Source organism: Rattus norvegicus, chromosome 2 (genome assembly GCF_036323735.1).
Source record: "Rattus norvegicus strain BN/NHsdMcwi chromosome 2, GRCr8, whole genome shotgun sequence".
Lineage (NCBI taxonomy): Eukaryota > Metazoa > Chordata > Mammalia > Rodentia > Muridae > Rattus > Rattus norvegicus.
The window spans coordinates 199969344-199991315 of NC_086020.1; the positions used below are offsets into that span (position 1 = coordinate 199969344).

A 21972-nucleotide genomic window follows, 5' to 3' on the forward strand; every position below is an offset into this window, starting at 1 on the left:
CACATACAAACACACAAACACACACACACAAACACACACAAACACACACAAACACACACTCACAAACACACACACACAAACACACACACAAACACACACACACAAACACACACACACCCTATATCATGTTTATGTAAGAAAATTAACTAAGAAATATACTTAAACATCTGTTAAAATTGCTTTAAATTATTTATCATTCCATGATAAACAGTGATTCGGCCTTTCATTTATTCAGCAGGCATTTATTGAGAGACTATCAGGTACCAAACACCATACCGAGGATAAAGAATTGAATAATTTATGTTGTTTGACCTTGGGAAGCTTATAGTCGAGTGAAGATGAAACAGAATTAATGCATAATTAATGTAGTTATCTAGTAGTTCTCATGATGTGAATCCTGAAGGCTGTGGGAATTCAGTGGGACAAAGACATATGCCTGCCTGGGAATGGAAGGGGTATGGGCCAGTGACGACACCTCTGAGGGACTAGGATGATCACAGAGTCATGAGCAGGGTCTTGTGTCATGGAAATGCATGATCTGCTTGGTACCATCTTTTTTTCACTTAACCATTCGGGTGTTGTGGTAAATAATAAAAATAGAAAATGCACCAACCCACGCTATTGCCACACTGTGGGGCCACATGGCATCTGTGGGGTACTTTCATCTCAATCAGCAAAGTATCTCAACCTGACTTGCTAAATTTCCAATTTCCTTCCCACGCTGCTGCCAGCTACTCCTCTGAGCCCTGTAGCGATCTGCCGCCATGGCCAACCCCAGAAGCAACCGCCCTTCAGGTTTCTATGGCGTGAGTTGCTGCCATGCTAGCCCCATTCAGCCATCCACCCACTATGGTTATAGTCTCATTTCCCAGTATCCAGTTAAAATCAAAACTCAGTAAGCTTGTAATTTGTCAATCAGATTTATATCAGTAAATTCTCACTCCACAAAACATCCACACAATAAACTCAGAACCAATTGATATAAACTGCCCACCTAGATAAGACAAAGTGTCCTGTAAAAATCCATCTTTATAAGATGTTCATAACTTCCTGTGGCCCTTTAAGGCCACACAGTACTGGGTTGTCTTTCTCTGCCTCCATCTTTGTTCCTCTCTCTCTCTCTCTCTCTCTCTCTCTCTCTCTCTCTCTCTCTCTCTCTCTCTCTCTCTCTCTCCTTTCTCTGTGCCCGCCTTGCTTTCTCACTGCTCAATCACAGGCCTTGCCTTATCTCTGCCTTCACCCTCATATAGACAACAATCCACATTTGGGCAACAGGGATTTCATTGGAGGATTTTGTTCACTGTCAACACCAACGAAACTAATATTTTAAATTAAATAACCTTTGGCTACAATGTGTCTTAGGGGTAGAGATAAGCAAGGTCTTAGGTCAGTTCCTGGTTTCCAAAGATCACTAATTTTCTAAAACAAAGGTTAATTATACAAACTTAAAATTTACATCAATACGTTGTCTCATAATTTGACAACATAATGTAGCTCATTACCATTGTGTCATGTGTCTTCATAGGTGTTTTCTGGGCTTCTATGTACTTCGAAAATAGAAATGGTGCCTTATTCCAAACCTTGCTATAATTTTCACCCTCCCCACCAATAACCTACTCGACTCCAGTCTTATAACATGATTTCATATTATATCATATATTTTTATATAGTATATTATAATAGTCTTCTAACATTATTTTCAAAAGTTTCAGCTTGGTATTGCAAGGTTCTGTGCATACACTCTAGAGTAAGGAACATAGCCAGTTCCTTATTGCTGTTATCTTACAGTGTTTCCATTCTCTTAACTATTGCACAGAATCAAAAGAACCCTAGTGAGGTTTTTAGAAACTCATTATTACGTGTTTAAAATATAAAGGATGTTAATAATATTTTAATATCACTTTACCCAGGACAAACATTTCCTTCACCAGTCACTGGACATCTAAGCTCATTTCACATATTGTTGAGAGAGCATCAGTGAACATGACTGAGCAGCTACACATGTAGTGGGATGTAGATCTCTGTAGGCCTATGTCTAGGAGGGGCAGAGCTGGGTCATATGCTAGATCTATTTCTGGCATTTTGTGGAGATCTATAAAAAGCTGATTTTCCCAATGGCTGTACCAGATTACATAACTGTTTTTCTTTTTCTTTCTCAATACTGATATTTGTTTATCCTTTGATATTCTGCTTTTGGTGAGATCTCAAAGAAGTCACAATTTGCATTTCTCTGATGCCTAATGATGTTGAACAGTTTTACAAATGTTTATTAGCCATTCTTTTTGGAATTCCATTCAGATCTAAGGCCTACTTTTTAATTGAGTGGTTTGTTTACTTGATGTTTAGTTTTATGAGTTGTGTATTGCCAATATTAATCCTCTTGGCAATGTAGCTTGCAAAGATTTGTTTCCCATTCTGTAGGCTGCCTCTTCACTTAACAGTTTCCTTCGCTATACGGGAGCATTGTACTTTTATGGAAGTCTCTACTTGTGTATAGAGGGCTGTTGTGAATAGGACTATGTCCCTGTTTGCTTGTCATATGTATATGAGGCAGCTATTAATTTTGTGTTTTAATTTCATAACCTACTAGTTTCCTGGAGGTGTTTTTCATAGCGAAGAGTCTTTGGTGGAGTCCTTAGCATCTCATGTGTCGAGCTTTTCATCTCAAGCAGAAATACTTTGAGTTTTTTCTTGTTCTTTTTGTATCCCATTTTATTACTATCTCTTGTCTTATTGCTCTAGCTCAGACTTCCAGCACTATATTGAAAGGAGTGAAAGAGTGGATATCATTGGCGTTTTCCTTGATCTTACTGGGTATGATTTGAGTTTTTCTCCATTTGTCATAATGTTGGCTATGGTTCATGATAGATGACCTTTATTATGTTGAGGTATGTCCACTCTATCCCTAGCCTCTCCGTGACTTTTATCATGAAGGAATGTTGAAGTTTATCCAAGGCCTTTACTGTATCTATTTAGGTGATCATATGATTTATGTTTTTGATGTGATGAAGTATATGTATCGATTAAATATACTGAATACTATATATTATTATAATCATATAAACTATACATTGAATTATCTTCTTATAATCTGGAATGAAGCCAACTTGGTCATGATGAATGAGCTTTTTCTGTGATTTAAATTTGGTTTGCAAGTATTTTGTTGAGGATTTTTATATCCATGTCTTGCTTTTTATTGTTGCTCGTGGAATCTCTTTTCTCTGTTAGACTCTAAACTTTGGAAGCAAGAGCAGAAATATGCTGTTCGTCACATTATTCACATTTAAGGTGAAAAAAATGTTCATGGTCATCTTTGACAGAAAAGTAACCATAGGAAGGAGTTCATGCCTTATGAAAAAGATGGACAAAAAAAAGGCTAAAAGCTGAAGAGCCAACAAAAATCTTGCTTCCCATGGACGCTTCTATACAGACTATGTATCAGTCTGTTAGAGAGAGCCAGTAGTGTGTGTTTCTCTTTCTATAAAGATAAAAATGGATGCCTAAGGAATGGGGCACGTAAATGAGTTTCTTTTCTAGTTAACTTGTTTCAAAGCCAAGTCTTGAAATGCCTTCCCACTCACTTGGGATAATTAAGATGAAAATAACAATTATATAACTCAGCACTACAAAAAAGAAATGACTGAGTTTACCATATTGGAAGTGCGGCTCACTACAGGTACTGTTATTGAGGGAATAATAGCCATGTGGGAGGGGTATGTAGAGGAAGGAATCTCCCTTCCTCAGCCCCTCACAGTTCAACATGTTATGGGACAGGGAGGGGGTAAAGTAAACATGAGCCATTATCTGTGAGAATAGCTTTTTGGATGCCAAATATTTTTAATTTCAGTCATGGGGGGGGTGGGTTTCCACCATATACAATGTCATTTAAATAGTTCTCTGTGGAGACAAGTGGGTAAGAAACAAAGATGTTTTCCCTTTTAAATGCAGTACTTTGTAAGGCTCAGGGCCTTTACCAACTAAAATTCTGAGGACAGAGATAAGAAAAGTCATGTTTAACCTCAGACTCTCCTTGATCTTCTTGGAGTCTTCTTTACCTAATCAGTAGGGTTTTTTTTTTTTGTTTGTTTGTTTTGTTTTGTTTGTAGAAAGTTGGTTGCTTGTTTAAATGTATACATGAGAGGGAACCTCAGTATAGTGGAAAGCAGGTGATTGTGGCCTCACAGAGCAACTGAAGCACAATAGCACCCGAGTGTTTCCTAAAACCCTAACTTCACATACATCATGTAGCTTCCAAGGGGACATAAATAGTTATTATGTAAAAATGTAGTGTTTTCTCACTTAAAAAATTATGCCTCCTATCCATGCTCTTTAGTACTTGAAGGATGAAACCCATCATTTTGCTTTGTGTTTTGGACATTATGAAGTGAGTGCTGAAAACTATAGCGTGCTTAGGCATGTAAGTGACGATTTTAACTGTCATTTACTCATTTGCGAAAGTCGGTTTCTCTGATGCGCTTATGTAATGCCCATTCCTATTTCCATTGTGTAACTTGGAGACAATTAATCTTTTGTTCTCTTGGTACTTTTTGCAGTTGTTTCTCCTATGTGTCTACCCTGGTACACTTTTGATGTTCTCTGTTTGAAAAGGAGTGGGCTTTCTTCCATTAAAGGTAGATATTGAAGTAACATGCCCAGGGTGGGAACTGAGGCAAAATGACATTTAGAAATTCTCACCTTCTCATCTAAGTTCCAAATGTTCAAGCCAACGGTAGGGTACACACTGCAGCTTTCTGGCTATATTCCTCCCAGGGGCTATCTCAAGAGAAATTTATTTGTTGTTTCTCTTGGCAAGTTCTACCGATAAAGTGTTTGAGGTTTTAAGTGCTTGCATGCACATTTTTTAACCACACCTGCGAAGCACTTGCAAGTGTCACTGAATAACAAATATGAAAGTGCTATTTTAATTTTCAGCTCTGTCTCGTGGTTTTGATTAATAGAGTTTCTTCATCATGAGATGCGTTCCATGAATCCCACAGACCTGTCGCAGTCTGCCAGAGCTGTGAGCATCGTTCCATCTTTTGTAGCGGGGTACGGCTTTACTTGACCTTTGTGTCTGTGTCAGGCAACACACCTGTTGTCAGAAGCACCGTGTTTCAGGTTACGTGAAGCACTGTTGGGTCTATGAGAATATAAACCCTGAGGCAATTCCCTGGATAGAGCGTCAGGAAGGATGAAGTCCTCGTGTGCAATGGTTCTTTCTGAGCCTCCCCCCCTTTTCTACAGTGCTCATTATCCGAGGTAGCCAAAAAGCAGGAACAAAGAGAATGGGGGTTATGAGATGTGAAAGTTTGCTTAAAAACATACAGAGTCTTATTTGGGGACCATGACTTTAAAGATGTGGAATTTGCTCATAAATGTCACTTTGATACTATGTTGACCTAACCTTTGTTAGATCTCCTTGTTTCATAAGATGAAATCTTACTTTAATTACTGAGGCAAAGAAGTTATTGTCTTGCTTGACTTGTGTGTTGTAGGCTATGCTGAGGTTGGAGGTGAGGGAGAAGTAGCCTTTAGCCATTTCCTTCTCTCTGAGGACATTTTCTGGAAAGCTTATTATAGGACAGTCACGGGTGACCAAAGGTATAGAGAAGGAAGGGGCACTGTCATCAGCTCAGGGTGCTAGGGACTTTATTTCATAGGAACTCACATTTATTAACATTTGAGTATTCTTAATGTTTTCTGCTCTCATGATTGCCTCTTATACACCAAACATAGATAAAAATAAAATGGTGGTGATTTAAATAAAGTTAGTTGCAGCAACAATATTTTAGCACATAGCAAGTCGTGCTTGTTAATTTTATTCACTGAAAATACTATTTATACTATGTGTTTCCTGTAGCATTCATGGTAAATAAAGGCCGCATATTTCCTTTTTAAAAGCAATTTAAAATTCTTTGAAATGTAGTACTTTATCAAAGAGTCTTTAATAAAATTTGAAAATACATTTCAAGCATACTAAAAATAGCACAATGCATTCCTAGTACTTTGCACTAAGAATGTTTAATATAACATTTTGACTTATTAGATCCTGATTAAAAAGATCCTGTTTCCACAGTCACAGTAGTTTTTCTTTTCTTCCCTTTTTCTTAACCACCTAGTTGGTTTAGCCATGAAGCCTTGACATCACCCAGAGTTGTTCATTAAATTCATAGAGCTCGTTCTCCCATTCCACCTTCTGGCCTTTGGTCTGTTGCTAATTTTCTGCTCATTAGTTGTGTCTGTGTGCTCCTTGCCCAATCAGGTTAGTTTCTGTGACCTGATATCCAGCCATTATCAACATCTGAAAAAACCCTCTCCACTTCTACCATTGAACTAGGAAGTTCTGATACAGTCATTCACTTAGAGATCTGTGGCTTCTTAAATGTGATTGCAGTTAAATAGACTCCCTTGTGTCTGACTACTGCCTGCTTCCACATGAGTTCTAACTGAGAGTTTCCTACCCTCAGCATTGTTTGTCTTGGTGTCAGCATCTCTGCTTAGGGCTTCCCAGCCATCTGGCTGTCTTCCAATAGCCTTGTCATGAAGTGCAAGAGGACGAACTCATTCCTCTCTGTCCTCTGCTAATTACAAAACTCCGTGTGTAAGGGTCTTCACTCAATATCACATGCCTATATGTAGCATATTTCATGAATAAATGAAGCATCCGGCAATGAGCCAAGGAATGAAACAAACCTGAAGATGGATGTGTTTTAAATATGCATGGGCTCCAAAACATTGTGTGTCTGGGAAAGTGCTTACAACTTTGCAAACTGCTTTCAAACTTATTGCCTCACTCTTGTGCAAAACCATCAATTTTGTATTGTTGAGATTCGACAGAAAGAGATGTATATTCTATAAGGATGTGTCTAGTCAGGAGATAGAAAAAGGAAACAGGAGCAATTTAGAAGTCAGGAAAGGGTCTGCTCTATCTGGTATAGATAATAGAATCACCAGACCATATAAGTGGCTTATGGGTCCATCTTTTTGAAGCAATATCTCCTGACATTTCTTTGAATTTGAGAAGTAATACAGTCTCAGGTGGGCGCCATAGGCTTCCATTCTTAATTCTGATCTTACCTATCCATTGGTTGTTTAATTAACAATTGGTTGTTATTTGATTCATTTATTCATTTATTCATGTTGTTTAATGTAACAGAAGCAGTCAGTGTCACGATTATATTTTTAGTGTTCAAATCTGAATGGTTTTAAGAACAAGTGCCATCAATTCTAAAACCTTGGAGGTGATAGGAAAGGGAGGTATTAAAATGTCTGTTATAAAATTCACATTAGACCTCTGCAAAGAAGTGTTTTCCTCTTAAAATCCCCATTCATTATTATATTTTTATTAGTGGTCCAGTTAGGGGTTAGCACAACAAAGTTGAATGGAAAACGGAAGTAAATTTTTTTGTAATTTCTTAATAATAAAACATAAAAAGTTTTACAGAAGAAAATATATGGCCTCACCGTCACTAATTATATTCCACAACTTCAAAGGAAAACATGGTATTTTGCTGGTGAAACCCAAAAGAATACTATGCCTAGCTTTTTTCCAAGAGGGATATAACTCCCAAAGTATGTAGGAATGAGGCAGTAAATAAGTGTTGTCAAAGGAACTGAAGGGAGTTAGTAGTATTTCTCCATGGAGCCAGTATTCAAGAAAATAGTTCTGAACAGTAGTTGCCTCCTTTCTCCCTCACACTTGACGTTGATAAGACCTTTATGCTCTAACATTGCATTGGATACCGATTGCAAGTCCACTGACACTGCAGATAACTGCCTTCTTCATAGTTGAATAACAGCCCCTACCAGCCCATCCACTGTTTAACATAGTGTATTCCATACTTTGGTGGTGGGGTCAACAATGAGAGGCCGGCAAAGGACAGTTTTGTTCATTGTCTTGGGAGAGTTTGTCTTCAGTGAGGAGCAAGAGGCATGCGGTGAAGTCAGCAGACTGTGTAACAAGCCAGGAAAATCAGGGTCATCAGTGTTTTAGGGTGAACAATGCGAGTGAGGAATCAGTAGTTCAACTATAGGATGATGGACTGTGTTAGAAGACCGTGTTTTATATTTTGGGTGCTTTTGTAATCTGTAATTGCACATGACCTTTGTGTCAACAGTCCCAGATGTTTTAATTGAGACATGAAGCAGAAGGTTCTCCTTCAGGAGGTCTTTTCTACTCAAGATCATAGCCCTTTTCAAGTGATACAGGAGGATTAGTGAGATATAAAAGAGTTCGCCAAAATTACAGTACTGGAATGCTTCATGTTTTGTTTATGAAGTCATGGGGACACAGACAGCATGTTTTCTTTTCTTTATGTAAGTGAACAAAAATAATTTACTCTTAAAAACATTTATCTACGCTCATAACTAACATACATTGGTAATAATATGGTGTTGAATAACATACATGGGCCGCTTGAATTTCGGTGCATCAATTCACATCTTCAGACATCAGTTCATATCATCTCCTTTAGAAGCTGCTCTTCCTGTTGAAGCATGTACACACACACACACACACACACACACACACACACACACACACACACACACACACACGCGCGCGTGCGTGCGCGCAATCGTCCTTAAATTGTATTTTTATTCTTTGAGAATGTCATCATACAATAAATCTTGACTGTACCCCTTCCTCAGTTGTCCTGTGACTTAGCCCTAGATCCAGATTCACCCTCCATCTTTCCACACACTCTCAGTTCTGAGTTCTTTTTGTTAACCTTGGTTTTACCATCATAGATTTTATGGATGAATCATGATTTCTTGGCACAATTTCTTACTATGTCAACATACTATTTCCTTTGTAGTTGCATTTACACTTTAATTATTATCACTTTTATGTTTTTATTATACCCTTAAAAATACAGGTACTATATCTTTAGTATTTTTAAGATGATTAAAAAGAAGAGTGTGTCCGACCATGGGGGTGGCTTATTACAATCCACTTGAATGAGATGAAATGGTAATATAATGTTGACATTAAGATAATTAAGCTGTTTATATAAAATAAGATGAGAAGCTAAACATTTAGTAAGAGAATTAGTCCAACCATTAAGTAGCTAAGGAAGAAAACAGTTTGGGAGATTAGGAAAAATCAGTAATTTTTAGTTGATAGGAGAACAAAAAAATATTGACGTTTTAAAGAACAAAAAATATCAATACTATTTATAAAACCAATATTATATTCAAATTTCAATTTTTATTTTTAATTATTTCTTTTATTTTTTTAAAATATAATTTCCCCTTTTCTTCCCTCCCCTCAACCCATCCCATATACCTCTCTTTATTGTCTTTCAAACTCATGGCTTCCTTTTTTTATTAATTATTGTTATATACACACACATGCACACACATGCACACACACACACACACACACATTCTCCTACATGCATAAGTATAGCCTGTTCAGTATGTGTAATGTTGTTTGTATGCATAATTTCAGGGATTTTCATTTAGTATAGGGTAACCAGTTGATGGGATTTTTCTATGGGAAGACCATTTCTCCTTCTTACACATTCCTCAGTTGCCTGCAGTTCTTTGTGTAGGGTTGTAATATTATGGTCTTTCCTATGTCCACTTCTGCATGTCTATTGTCCTTTCTCAGCTCGTGCTTAGGCAGCCTCATTGATAAGACTTTACTGGTGTAGCTTCTGACATTCTTAGGAAACAGGACATTACAGAAATCTCCCTGATTTTTACAATTTTTCTGTTGCGTCATCCTCAATGTTCCCTGAGTCATAGTTGATAAAGATTGTACTCTTAAAAATGTAATCACATCCAAAGGGCCTGCCTGCTAGTACCATTACTTTGGAGAATAGTCATTATATATGACTTTAAGGAGACATAAACATTCAGTCTATGGAGTAGATTTTTCATCAGGACTGGTTTAAGGAGTGCAAGGAGCCCACAGACTCTTGCTTCCTCCCTTGGTAAGAACTGAGTTGGGTACAAAAAGCAAGAACACACTCCACAGAAAGAAAGTGTGGAGGGGTCACCTCGGTTGGTGAATTTGTTTCAGATGGTTTTACAGAATCAGTGTAGGAAAGGAGGACTGAAGTGGGCCAGACTGCTGAGGCCAGATGTTATCAGTCTTTGCTTTCATGTGGCCTCCCAGGCATATTCTACCCTTCAGGTTCTTAGAGTTCATTCTTTTTCTTCTTCTTTTTTCTTTCTCTCTCCTTGCCCTACCCCTCCCTGCCTGCTTTTTGAGACAGAGTTTAGCTCTGCATAGCTCTGGCTGTCCTAGAACTTGATCCATAAACCAGGCTGTCCTTGAACTCTTGCTTCTGCCTCCAGAATGCTGTAATTTAAGGCATGTGTCAGCCCCAGCATGCCTTAAAGCTCTTTTTATTTTGGCCTTCATGTTCGTGGTTTAGGTTGACCATTAACCCCTCTTCCCCTGGCTTTCTCTTCCAGCCTTAAGCCTGACCCACTCATCTTCCCTTAGAGAAAACCCTTTCCCCATATACCCCATTACTTTCCAGCCCACCATCTTTTTGTAATTGCTACTTTATAATATTTCTATCAGATCCTACTTTTACAACTCGCCTTTTTGTTCATCTCATCATCTACAGTCTGAGATTTGAGAGGTGAAAATGGGTAGTCATATTTATAACTGTATTTCCATTGGCTGGTCCATCCCTGCAAGTGAATGACTTGTAAAGTTGTTGAATACATGCATGTACCCATAGAGCAAAAGGGGAAGTCAGTTATCGGGAAGCATCTTTCATCGATTTGTTCTCTATAATTCTGTTCTCTTGTCCTTTAGGTTTCTCTTATGAGTGGATTGTTAAGGCCTCATTTTAACTATAGGAAAGTAACAGAGTTCTTTTGGGGAAGACATTTGTGATCAGTGATGGGAGCTCAGCCACAACCTCCTTCTCTTTGGGGTGTCACCTAGAGGTGAACTGAAGCAAGAGCAATACTGATTCTAGCCATGTGGTTGGGTATATATCAGTTTGATTATTAGTTTCATAACTAATGAAAATATGGTGGTTAGCTAAGGGATGCTCTTATTATTTGAAGTCACATGATAGTGTTCCTTTTGATCTTTAAAGGCCTAATGAAAGAGCTCTGAGCTCTGCTCCCCAAATTGTGCCCCTCACCTACCTAGGGATGAACATTCACTGCGTATCCACAGCATATTCTCCCTGGCCTTTGGTCTGACATCAAGATTTCAGGAAAACATTAGTTTTTTTGTTTTTTGTTTTTTTTACTAAAATGTTGAAGTACCGGATGGGAGTTTCTACTTCTTTGAAACTCAGTAGGCTATGAAGTCTTTTCAATCCATTAAAAACGAGTTTCAAAGGGTGTTATTATATCCTTCACTTTTAATGCACAATTCACTAAGACTTCAGTAGACACTACTGGAGAATGGCTAATCTGTTATGAAGCTGGAAGAAGGCGTCTATGCCTGATCCTTGTTTGCATAGGAGCAGCAACAATTTCCTTCATTTGGCTCATTATGGTTTATAAGAGGAGGCTTCTCTAGTTTCTTTTTTTAAATCATTGATGGAAAATGTTCCCTCTGTGAACAATTAGTTCTTTAACGAAAGTTTTTTTTACACCAAATTGTCTGCTTATGTCAGAGCAGATGGTTTACATCCCGAGGCTCCCTTTGCTTCCCAAGGAAGACTACAAGCACAGGAAGGAGCAGAGCTCTCTTGGAAAGAGACCTGGAAAGTGTGGACCTTCCAGGGGAAGCCCAGCCTCCCCCACTCAGCCTAGTACAGAGAGCCTGATGCCAAGATTATTTCAGGAGGGGCACAGAGAGTAGTGAGTTGATGAATTAATCAATTGCTTTTGTATGTGCAAAGTGTATGCTGTGTGTGTGTGTGTGTGTGTGTGTGTGTGTGTGTGTGTGTTGTTTTTGTAAGTGGGTGGAAGCCAGAGGATATCAGGCATTCTGCTTTACCCCTCTGCAGTATTCTCCTGAGACAGAATCTATCATTGGAGTCTATCATTGAACTTGGAGCTTTGTGTTGTGGTTAGGGTTGGGTAGCCAGCAGGCCCTGTTGATCCCCCTACTTCCCTGCCTTGCCTCTGGGCTGTTTTTACAGGTTTCCAGCCTTGCCCAGTTTTTGCATGGGTGCTTGAGATCCAAATGCAGGTCCTCATGCTTGCACAGCAAGCTCTCTCACCCACTGAATCATTTCACCAGCACCACATATGTTGATTTAAAGAGATTTTTGTTGGAATGATGCCAAACACTACTTACTCCTTACTTTACTGTAATCATCTCAAAAGCAAGTTTCCTCATGATGAGTTGGTCATGGGCTGCAGACATGTATCCACAAGAAGGAGATTTCAAAGCCTGCCTAAAGTTTAGAAGTCCCAGCCAAGAAACTAAGAGTGAAAAATCAAACACATATCTCAGGATCCTACACAAGGCTTATTAACCTAAAATAAATAAATAAATAAATAAATAAATAAATAAATAAATAAATAAATTCTCAAACTTCTGTGGATAGTACTAGTCTTTAAAAGCCCCCAGCCCCCAAAAGGATATCCATGACCCAGTGTACTGTGACTTTTGTATTCAGTGTTCCAAAGACCAACAAGAAGCTGGGGAAGGATAGGAACCTTGTTCTTGTTCTGTGTTGGAGCTGCTGTGCCCGGCACTGTGAAGCACTCAAAACACTGTTAATGAGTGAATGCATTGGTTAAAACTGTGCTCAGTTTCCTCTGATATCTTGTAGGACTAATTATTTTTTAATGTGGCTATGTTTTTATTTTAAATTAGGCCTCAGAGGTAAAAGGTTAGCCTGTTTGTCTACCAGACAACATCCTCCTGTAACTTATTGCCCTGGGGAAGCCCATTGCATTTGGGCAAGGACCTCAGCATGGTGAATGGCTACTACTCTGTGTTGTAGCCGTCATTCTGCCCTGCTTAGAAGACATAGTGCCGGCTCGTATTATTGCATTCTCTGACATTTGAGGGTTTAAGTGAAAATTGTCAATGAAATAGTTTTTATCTGGCAAGTTTCCAATAAGATTCAACTGAGAATTAACATTTTTAAAAAGTGCTTTAGAGTTCTTGAGGGAATCTGTTTTGAAAAGAACTTTCAGATCCTCCTTTAAAAGCACTTGATATTTGTGGTTCTTGTTATTGAGGGCCATGATTGTTGTTATTGAGGACGACGTCGACAGCAACAACAAAAACAATGCTGTGTTCGTGTTTCATGTACTTACATGTGTTTTGTTAAACTAGAACTTCAGGGCTGTCACAGGGAGTTTGACCACTGTTGTAATGTTGTTTCTTTCGTGTGCTAGATCTCCATGTGTAAGAGGATGGGTTGAGGTCTTTACTTTTAGCATAGGACGAAGCAAAATTACAAATGTAAGCCAAACTTAAAGAGAAAAATTCAGGGTGTTGTCTTTTTTTATATATAACAACTTGTTGTAGGGAGTAAAGCGAGCCAAGATAAACGTTTGACTTGAGTTCTAACTTTGGCCAAGATGTTGTCATACTATTCCCGGAGATAACGATAGTTTGTTCTATTCAGCTTTGGGAATTTCCAAGGTGGCTCAAATGTATATGTTAAAAATTGCACGTGGTTATTTTGCTGTTAGTGCCCCAGGGCAGTTGCATTATGAATACTCAGACTTTGATAAACAGCCCGGTGATAGCACCAAGAATCCTGGAGCAGAAAGAGAGCAGACAGCTCTGTATCCACAAAGAAGTGATTTCTTACGTGAGAATGAAGAGTATGATTTGGGCCATTGTCAAAGAGAAACATTGACTATTTGCTTCTGGTTATTAGCAATGAAGAAAGTTCTGTTTCTAATCTTATAGTTAATGTTCTTCTTGTTTGTTTTGGTTTTGTATTTCAGAAGTCCTTGATGTGTAGTCCAAAAGGGAGAGTAATTTTATTTATTTATTCTTTTAGACTTTAGGGGGTTTTAGGTTGAATGAATTTTTAAAGGCTAAACTACCGAACAGATCTTCCTTCTCCAGAGTAATTACAGATGGAAGGAGGCAGGTCAATGGAGATAGATCATACAGGGAAAGAGACCATTTAAGAAGACAATCTCGTTGATAAATTGGATGCCACAATGAGTTGGCATGGGACTGTGTAGGGTGTGTTCTGCCATGGTCAAGTTTTTTCCAATTAATTAACTTTGCATCCCAATATCCATCCCCCCCCCCCCATTCCTTCCACTGGCCCCTTCCACAGCTCGTCCCTCCAATTCCCCCTTTCTTCTCTGAGAAGAGAGAGTTTCTCCTCTTTCCTCCAACCCAGGTTCTGGTATTATCCTACCCTGGCACAGCAAGTCTCTGCAGGACTAGGTCTATCCTTAGTGGGGAAGCCCACTGAGGCCAGACAAGGCAGCCTAGTTAGGGGAATAGGATCCAAAGACAGGCAACAGATTCAGGGACAGTCTCTGCTCCAGTTGTTGGGGATCTATAATGAAAAACAAGCTACACTTTGCTGCATGTGTGTAGGAGACCCTGGTGCAGCCCATGTATGCTCTTTGGTTAGTGGTTCAGTCTCTGGAAACCCCCAAGGAATTGTCCTGGTGAGTTTTAAAGAGAGTTTGGAACCTGTCCAGCAAGCTCTAAGGAGGAGAAAAGGACCGGATCTAAATCAATAGCAAATGCCTAATCCTGGAGTGAGCATCTGCAAATGTAATTTACTGTCTGTTCTTGATCTCATTTATGGAGCATGATGCCTGGTGTGATAGTAGATTGTGCTAAGTATTAAACTGATAGTAGGCTTCTGATGTGACAGTTTAACCAATTAGTTCTTCCTTTTTAGTAAGATTTTTAATCTCAATTACTGAGTTTATGTTTTTGGCAATACTACTGGACCTTATTCTCATATTCTCCCTCCCTCACTCCCCCCTCCTTAAAGGGACATTTTGGGAAGTAGCCTTTCTTCCCACCAGTGTTGAATGCTGGCCTTGTGCAAGCATCAGAAGCAAGGGGCAAAATGACCATTTTTATTACACCAATCTGCCCTCATTTCATTCTTTTATTCTTTGATATATTATCTCTGTAGTTCTGTGGCTCTAACAATAGACAGTGGTGAAATGGGACATATTAACCCATTAGAAAAAAATAGCCACAGATTATTCTGGTAATGACAAAATATATAAATTCTATTGTATCATTAGGTTACAATTTATTCCCATAGAAAAATCATATTACTCGCAGAACCCTGTATTTGCTAGTTGGTTTGTGACTAAAATGACACTATTTACAGCATCCTTTTGAATATGACCACAGGCTGAACCTTCTTTTGGCCAACTTATAAGACTTTTTATTTTAGGAATTGACTGGGCAACCTGTCTCTGTTGATGTGCAATTAGATCGGCTGCCCTTAAGAAAGTAATAGCTGAAAAGATAGAATTAGTAAAAAGGAACAAATCACACCTTAAAAGTCAAGTCCTTTATCAGTGCTTTGCAACACACAGCATTTTTCTTAGTCACTCCATGTTCACCTGTGAATTATTTCCTATTTTAAATGTTATTATTTTACATGTTTATGGCAGTCCAATCTATATAGATAGACCTGGGGCAGTGTCCCTCTAGATCTGACTTTTCATAGCCATGTGTGCAGACTGGATGTTTTTATATTATAATCTGTAATGTATACTTAGTTAGTGAACTGCCATCAGAGCGAATGTGTTTCCCTAAACATCTATGCATTTTTTTAATCATGTGTTCTTAAGAATGACTACCTTGGGCATGCTGACAATAAGAGAACTCTCATTGTCATCAGGTGTCACCGGGACAGCTACAGTGAAGGTCACAGCTCTCCTATGACCATGCTATTTAAGGTCAGATGAGTTATTTCAGGCTGAAAAAACTATTCTTTCTTGCCTTTAGCATATTTTTAAAAAACAGAATAAAGTTCAATTTGCCTAGGGAGTCAACCAGATCAGACCTTTTCCAAGCATTGATGATTCTCAATGAAAACAGACTAAGTACATCTGAGCCCAGACATGGAAGACCATCATGCAAGAAGACTACATGTGGAGGAGTGGACATTCTACTGAATCCTTTTCTCACATGCTGAGCTTTTTACATCCATTATGAGTATGGGAGGTGTAGATTTCATTTTAGGTTAGTGGTAGCAGTTTTATAGACCTTAAAATGAGCTCTCTGTACTCAAGGCATTTAGCATGTGGGAAACAAGTCTGATGAGTGCTTCACCTTGGGCTGCTTTTTTTTGGGGGGGGGGTGGGAAGGACAATAAAGTCTGTTGTTTGTGTTAGCGTGCCACCTTACAACATCGGGTAGGGAAATGGTCCATGAAAGATGTAGGAAAAAAGCCACCATCCCTTCAGGGGTTCTGTAGCACTGAAGCAAAGGGGAGATGTAGCAACTTATCTTGGACCTCCACAGCCATAGCAGCTCAACTGGAGTGAAGGTGAAGTGAATTCTAACCCCGTGCCTTCTGTTGACTGGGTTGATAAGAGGGCCTTGACTAACACTTTTGCTCTGTTGCATTTACAGCAACCTGTGTTTATGCCCTGCTCTAGCTGGGGAGTAAATGATTGGTTGCAAAGGATTTTGAGATCTCTGTAGGCTCTTTGCTGGAACATTTCATGTAGCCTTTTGAAAGTGTCTGGGGTATCCAGAAGCGAATGATAGTCACTGGTTCTCCAAATACAGAGTGAAGGGATTCCATCCAGTTACAATCACACCCCTCAAGTGTAATAATTAATAACCCATGCCCCTAAATGGTTAAGAGATGGCAATGTTTATGAGTGATTTCTAGGAGGGAGAAGCTTCATCTATAAATGAAAGAGTGACTGTGAGGCTGTACATTTGTGAGCAGTATTGGAGCAATTAGGCCCCTATCTAATTGGAGCTGCCCGTTCTCTGAAATGAAATATTGAACTGAGCTCCTCCTTCCACATTGAAAGAAATCAAGACAGGGATGGATCTGTGTTTTTAATATTGTTGATGCTATTGGCTTAGACATATTCCATTTGTTGGGTCTGTTTTGCAAGCCTAAATTTGAGCCCAGACACTTTCTCCATATAAATGTCTCAAGAATTGCAGTCACACATCCATCACCTCTTTGCTTTTGAATTACAAAGATAACCTTAAGATAGGAGCCTTCTACTGGGCAGTGTGATACGTACCCAGAAAGGGTAAGTCTCCTTAGTGATGAAATCAGCCTATGCCCAAGAGGAAAGTAATAGGCAGAAAGGGTAGAGCTGATGAAAAAATTGATTCTTTTCCAAGACGTGATATGTTTTTATGAAGCAGGCATCAGCTGAGAGAGATTTTTTTTTTAAACTAAAAAAGAGACTGACAGTAAAGAACAGTATTTGAGGGATCAGGGGATCAACTTTCTCTTATTCTCTCAGGTGAGGAGGAAGTTAAGAAATATTCCTTCTGTCTTGCTTCAGATTTTTACTTGAGGCGGGCGTGATTATACATTTTAATGCTAATAACGGAAACTACTGTTCAATTTCTTGAAGCACGTGTAGCCCCTCCACGCCATTGCCTTTTCTGCTGTCAACTGTGTTGTGTGTTTCCAGGCTTGCCGAAGATGCGGGTCATTAGGAACTACACTGGCACCCCGCCCCCAGCTCTTCACGAAGGACCACCGTTGCATATCCAGGCAGGGGACACTGTTGAACTTCTGAGAGGAGAGGCACACACTGTTTTCTGGCAGGTACTGTCCAGATGATAACTATTTTTGATCTAATGGATGATTGGCTACTGAATACAAAATAAACCTCTTGTTGTTAAAAACCGATTCTGTACTTCAGCTGCAGAAACCATATATGGTATGGTGGGATTACTGTTTATTAACCTTCTCCATGTTTACAATGCCGAGAGTGCCGTGAGTGCTAAAGAAAAACAGTGTCAGTGCCGTGAACCGTAATTACCATTTTTATTAAAAATTCATACTTGGTTGGAACATTTTTCCCAAACCTAGTACCTGTGGGTATGTTCTAGCATGCATGGCTTTAATATATTAAGAGTTCAATCCGTGGGAAATATCTGACTTACTTGCCAGTGGTCATTTGGGGCTCTGTTTGACTTTGTACACCCACGGTCCCTGGGACTCATCCTAGAGGCCTCTAAGTAGTATTAATACAATATCTGAAATGTAAGAAGTAATTGATTTTGTTGATATTTGTTAGTGATGAAATCCCATTTTGCTAATGAGCCTACCTCTGATTTAGGCATTTTTGTTGTGATAAATATGGTATAGCACTAAGATTTTATAGAGCTGGCTACCAGAATGTTGTAGTTCCTTGAGAGAATCTGCGTTTTCTTATACGTGTAGAAACATTTACCAGTAAAGTTGAAGAATGGTTTAACTATTTGTACATTGAAGATAATGGGAGGAGAGGGGGTTTCAGTAGGAAGAATAGCAGGTGAGTGAAATTTGTTCATGGTTAAAGGGAAAGGAAACAGAGAAGGACCATAGGACGAAATCGCCCACTGTGCACACAAACATGCATATTTGTAACTGTTTTACTACTTAGATCTAATACTGATCTCCACCTTCATTTCAACTGTGGTAGCCAATGGCTTTCCTGAAATCTGAACATTTTTCCCAAGTATATTTTTCTCCTCTTATTGCTCATCCTCCCCAGAATGGGAAGAGAAAAAAATTCCAAATTAAGTGTGTTGATTCATATCCATGCACTTAGACACAAAACATCTTCATTTGTACCTACAATGTCCCCCTTATTCAAGATTCCTTCTTGAATGTTCTGTCCTAAAATTTCTACTTCCTCCTCTACTGGCATCTAGTCTTAGCACATTTATATGTGCACACTCTCCATGTTTCAAAACACATAACTCAGTTTTTTGCCTAGTTTGTCAGGTTCCCCTATTCCCTCACCTTCTTTGTCTCTTACACTCAAAGCTAAAGTCATCACGGAACTAGTCTGTGCTCAGTCTGCACTGAGATGCTTCTGCTCTTGTTCTAGCCACAGTCTAGTACCCTACAAAAACCTATGCTTCACCTTCATCAATACTGCTATGTAGAAAACAGAAGAGCAGCTTGGAGGTATATGATAAACCATACACATTTAAAATGTATAATTTTTAACTTTTGACATGTGCATATCTCTCCCTCCTCCTCCCCTGCCCACCTCTGTGTTAGATCACTATAGTTAAGGTAATAAACACATGCACTACCAATATCAAGTGAGTTTTATGTTCATTGATGATGTTCTTCCAGTTTCTACCCTAAGGTCACCATGGTTCTGCTTTCAGATGTTTGTACTTTTTAAAAATATTATGTTATCTTTTTGTATGGTGTTTTAGTATAGTGTGTGTGTGTGTGTGTGTGTGTGTGTGTACACATATGTGCATATGTAGGTTGCTGAGCTACTTCATGCTAATGGAGGCCACAGGGAAAAAAACAGTCTCCTGTTGTGTCACACTGTGCTGTGTTCCCTTGAGACACGGTCTTTCACTGAACCTGGAGCTAGACTGGCAGCCAGTGACTCACATCGGTCATCTTGTCTCCAGCTCCCACAGTGCTGGGGTCACAGATAGGCAGGAGCATGTCCTGCTTGCTACCTGGGTTCTTAGGATTTGAGCTCAGATCCCCAAGCATGTGCAACCAAGAGCTATTCCACACTGAGTCACCTCTCCGGACTACGAGGAACTTTTTCTACATCGAGCTTTTTTATCCTGTAACTACTCTTAATTTCTGCTAGAGTTTTCTTCACCATACCCCATCAGAGGTTTTAAATAAACAACTATGTTTGCTTCCTCCTTTCCAGTCTAGATCCTTTGAAATGATTTCTCTTACTTTGCAGCAATGGCTACGTCTGTACAGTGTGAATTGATAGTGACGAGAAAGTCATTGCTATTTTGCTGATCTGAGGGAAATGAATCAAGTTCTTTACTACTGAGTATAATGTCACCCAGGAAGTAGGACAATTTATTCCAGTCCAAACTAAATCTCTCTAATATATCTGTTTCTCTAGTAAACAGCTGCCTGCTCTTACCTGATTCTTCTTTACTGAGTTAAGATAGTTGGTCTCTTTCTAAGAATTTGTGCACTTTGTCTGTGATTAAATTTAATTGCCTGCTGTTCAGAATATGAGTTGTTGATGTAGCCTCTATAGTCACTTCTGTCTACCCCTGCCCTTTCCTCCTTGGATTCTCTCCTGGCTGATTCTCAGTAGATGACTCTGATATCTACTATTCTCAACACGGAAGCAGACTGTGGTCCTTGGCTTCTCTCTTTCCTTTCCTCTCATCATTGATTTCTGCTCCTGACGTTTTTCTTAATTTCTTCTCTTCATTTTGGGCTTAATTATTAGAGTTTAGTTTGCTTTTAGGTTCTTAGGGTAACACATATGGTTATCGATTTGTTTATTTCACTTGATCTTATTTTTCTAACCCAGGTAGAGAGCACTACAAGCTCTAAATACAGTTTTGGCTGCCTTCTTAGACTCTGGTGTACTCCGTTTCAACTTCCAGTCAGCTCAGAATACCTTCTACTTGGTTTTCTTCTGGGAAGTTAGGAAATATACTATTTGGTTATCAAGTATTAGGGGATTTTCCAAATGTTCTTAACCTCTTTGACTAAAAAGACCATTGCTCTTTCCCATTGGTATCTAAAACCATAAAAATTACTCCTATGAGTGACAACCTGTGATCTTCCTATTTATGTCTGTATGACATAATATGAAAGTCAGGTTAAACAGGTTAAAATACCTATCTTTCCTATGTTCTTAATTTCTAATTTAATTTCACTTCACAGGATAATATAGATTGTATGGCTTTACCATGTTAAATTAGTTAAGAATTGTCTTATGGCCCAGAAAATGATAGATCTTGACAAACGTTCTGTATGGACGGCCAAAGGATGTTTATTATATTTATATGCAATAGAATATCCTAAAATATCATTTAGGTCAAACTAATTGATAATATTGCTTAAATGTTATATATCCTTATTGACTGGTGACATAATCACCCAATCTATCCACCCTCCTAGACTCAAGTCTTATACTTTTGTAGATTCTATCCTGCCTCCTACTTTCCCCTCTATAACTTGCTCCTCAGTTCCTCTATATTTAGCTTCTAAATCACCCTCGATGTATTTTTTTTCTTTTCCACATCCATCGTAAAATTTTTGCTCAAATCATGACACTTGCCCTTACTTTTGTGCCATGTGACGTCTGGGATTATCTTTAATTGCTATCCTTGCTGATAGAATTTGCCTACCACAGCCATCTTTCATACCCCTGCAAAATTCAGATATGATTATGTAATCCACTAATGTCTTTCTGTCCAAACAGTGCTCACACTTCTGTTTCTTAACAGAAGTGTGTATGGACCACAGATTCAGCGCTGCAATCTTGCTGCTTTGCTGACTTCTTAGCTTGTCATTCTCCCATCTAACTCTGTTAACTAAGCCCTCATCATCCTTGTGGTGATTTCCTTTAATTGTCAACTCGACACAACATGGAATCACCTGGCAAGAGAGTTGCCATGAGGGGTTGTTTAGATTGAGTTGGTCTGTGGGCATATCTTTGGGGGATTGTCTTGATTAAGTTAATTTATATATGGGAACCCATCCCACTGTTGGGAGCACCATCTCCTGGTCATGGGGTTTGTGAATTGGTTAAGAGTGAGGAAATCAAATGGTTCAGTGCAAGCTAAAAGCGAGCAAGCATGCATCTGTCTCTCACTGCTCTTGTTTGTAGATATGATATGACAGATCTTTGAAGTTCCTACTCTGAGTTTCCTACAATGATACACTATAGCCTCTATAATTATAAAACGAAATTGCTTTTTATGGGATATTATCACAGTAACACAAAAATGCAACTAGAAAAATCTCCATGTGCTTCTGCCTGCTACTTTATGGCATTTTACTAAAAGCCCTATCAATGATAGTTTTATTATCCTGTCTACTACCTTACTTCAACCCCTGTTATCAGGCAGAAGTTGGCATTAAAAAAACACTTATAATAGTGACAACAAAAACCACCATCAACTCACATTTATTATACAGG

At 38.9% G+C, this 21972-nt stretch overlaps 1 protein-coding gene across 3 annotated transcripts in view; it reads left to right on the forward strand.

The window, feature by feature from the left end:
- Vav3 (vav guanine nucleotide exchange factor 3) overlaps window positions 1-21972 on the forward strand; it is a 342484-nt gene that overhangs the window by 269483 nt on the left and 51029 nt on the right. For 2 of the 3 annotated variants that reach the window (XM_017590775.3, NM_001191714.1), the window contains exon 20: window positions 17509-17645. The exons of the other annotated variant lie outside the window; for it this stretch is intronic. In XM_017590775.3, the coding sequence (XP_017446264.1) occupies window positions 17509-17645 (137 nt within the window). The remainder of the gene's footprint in view (window positions 1-17508; window positions 17646-21972) is intronic. 3 annotated transcript variants of the gene reach the window in all.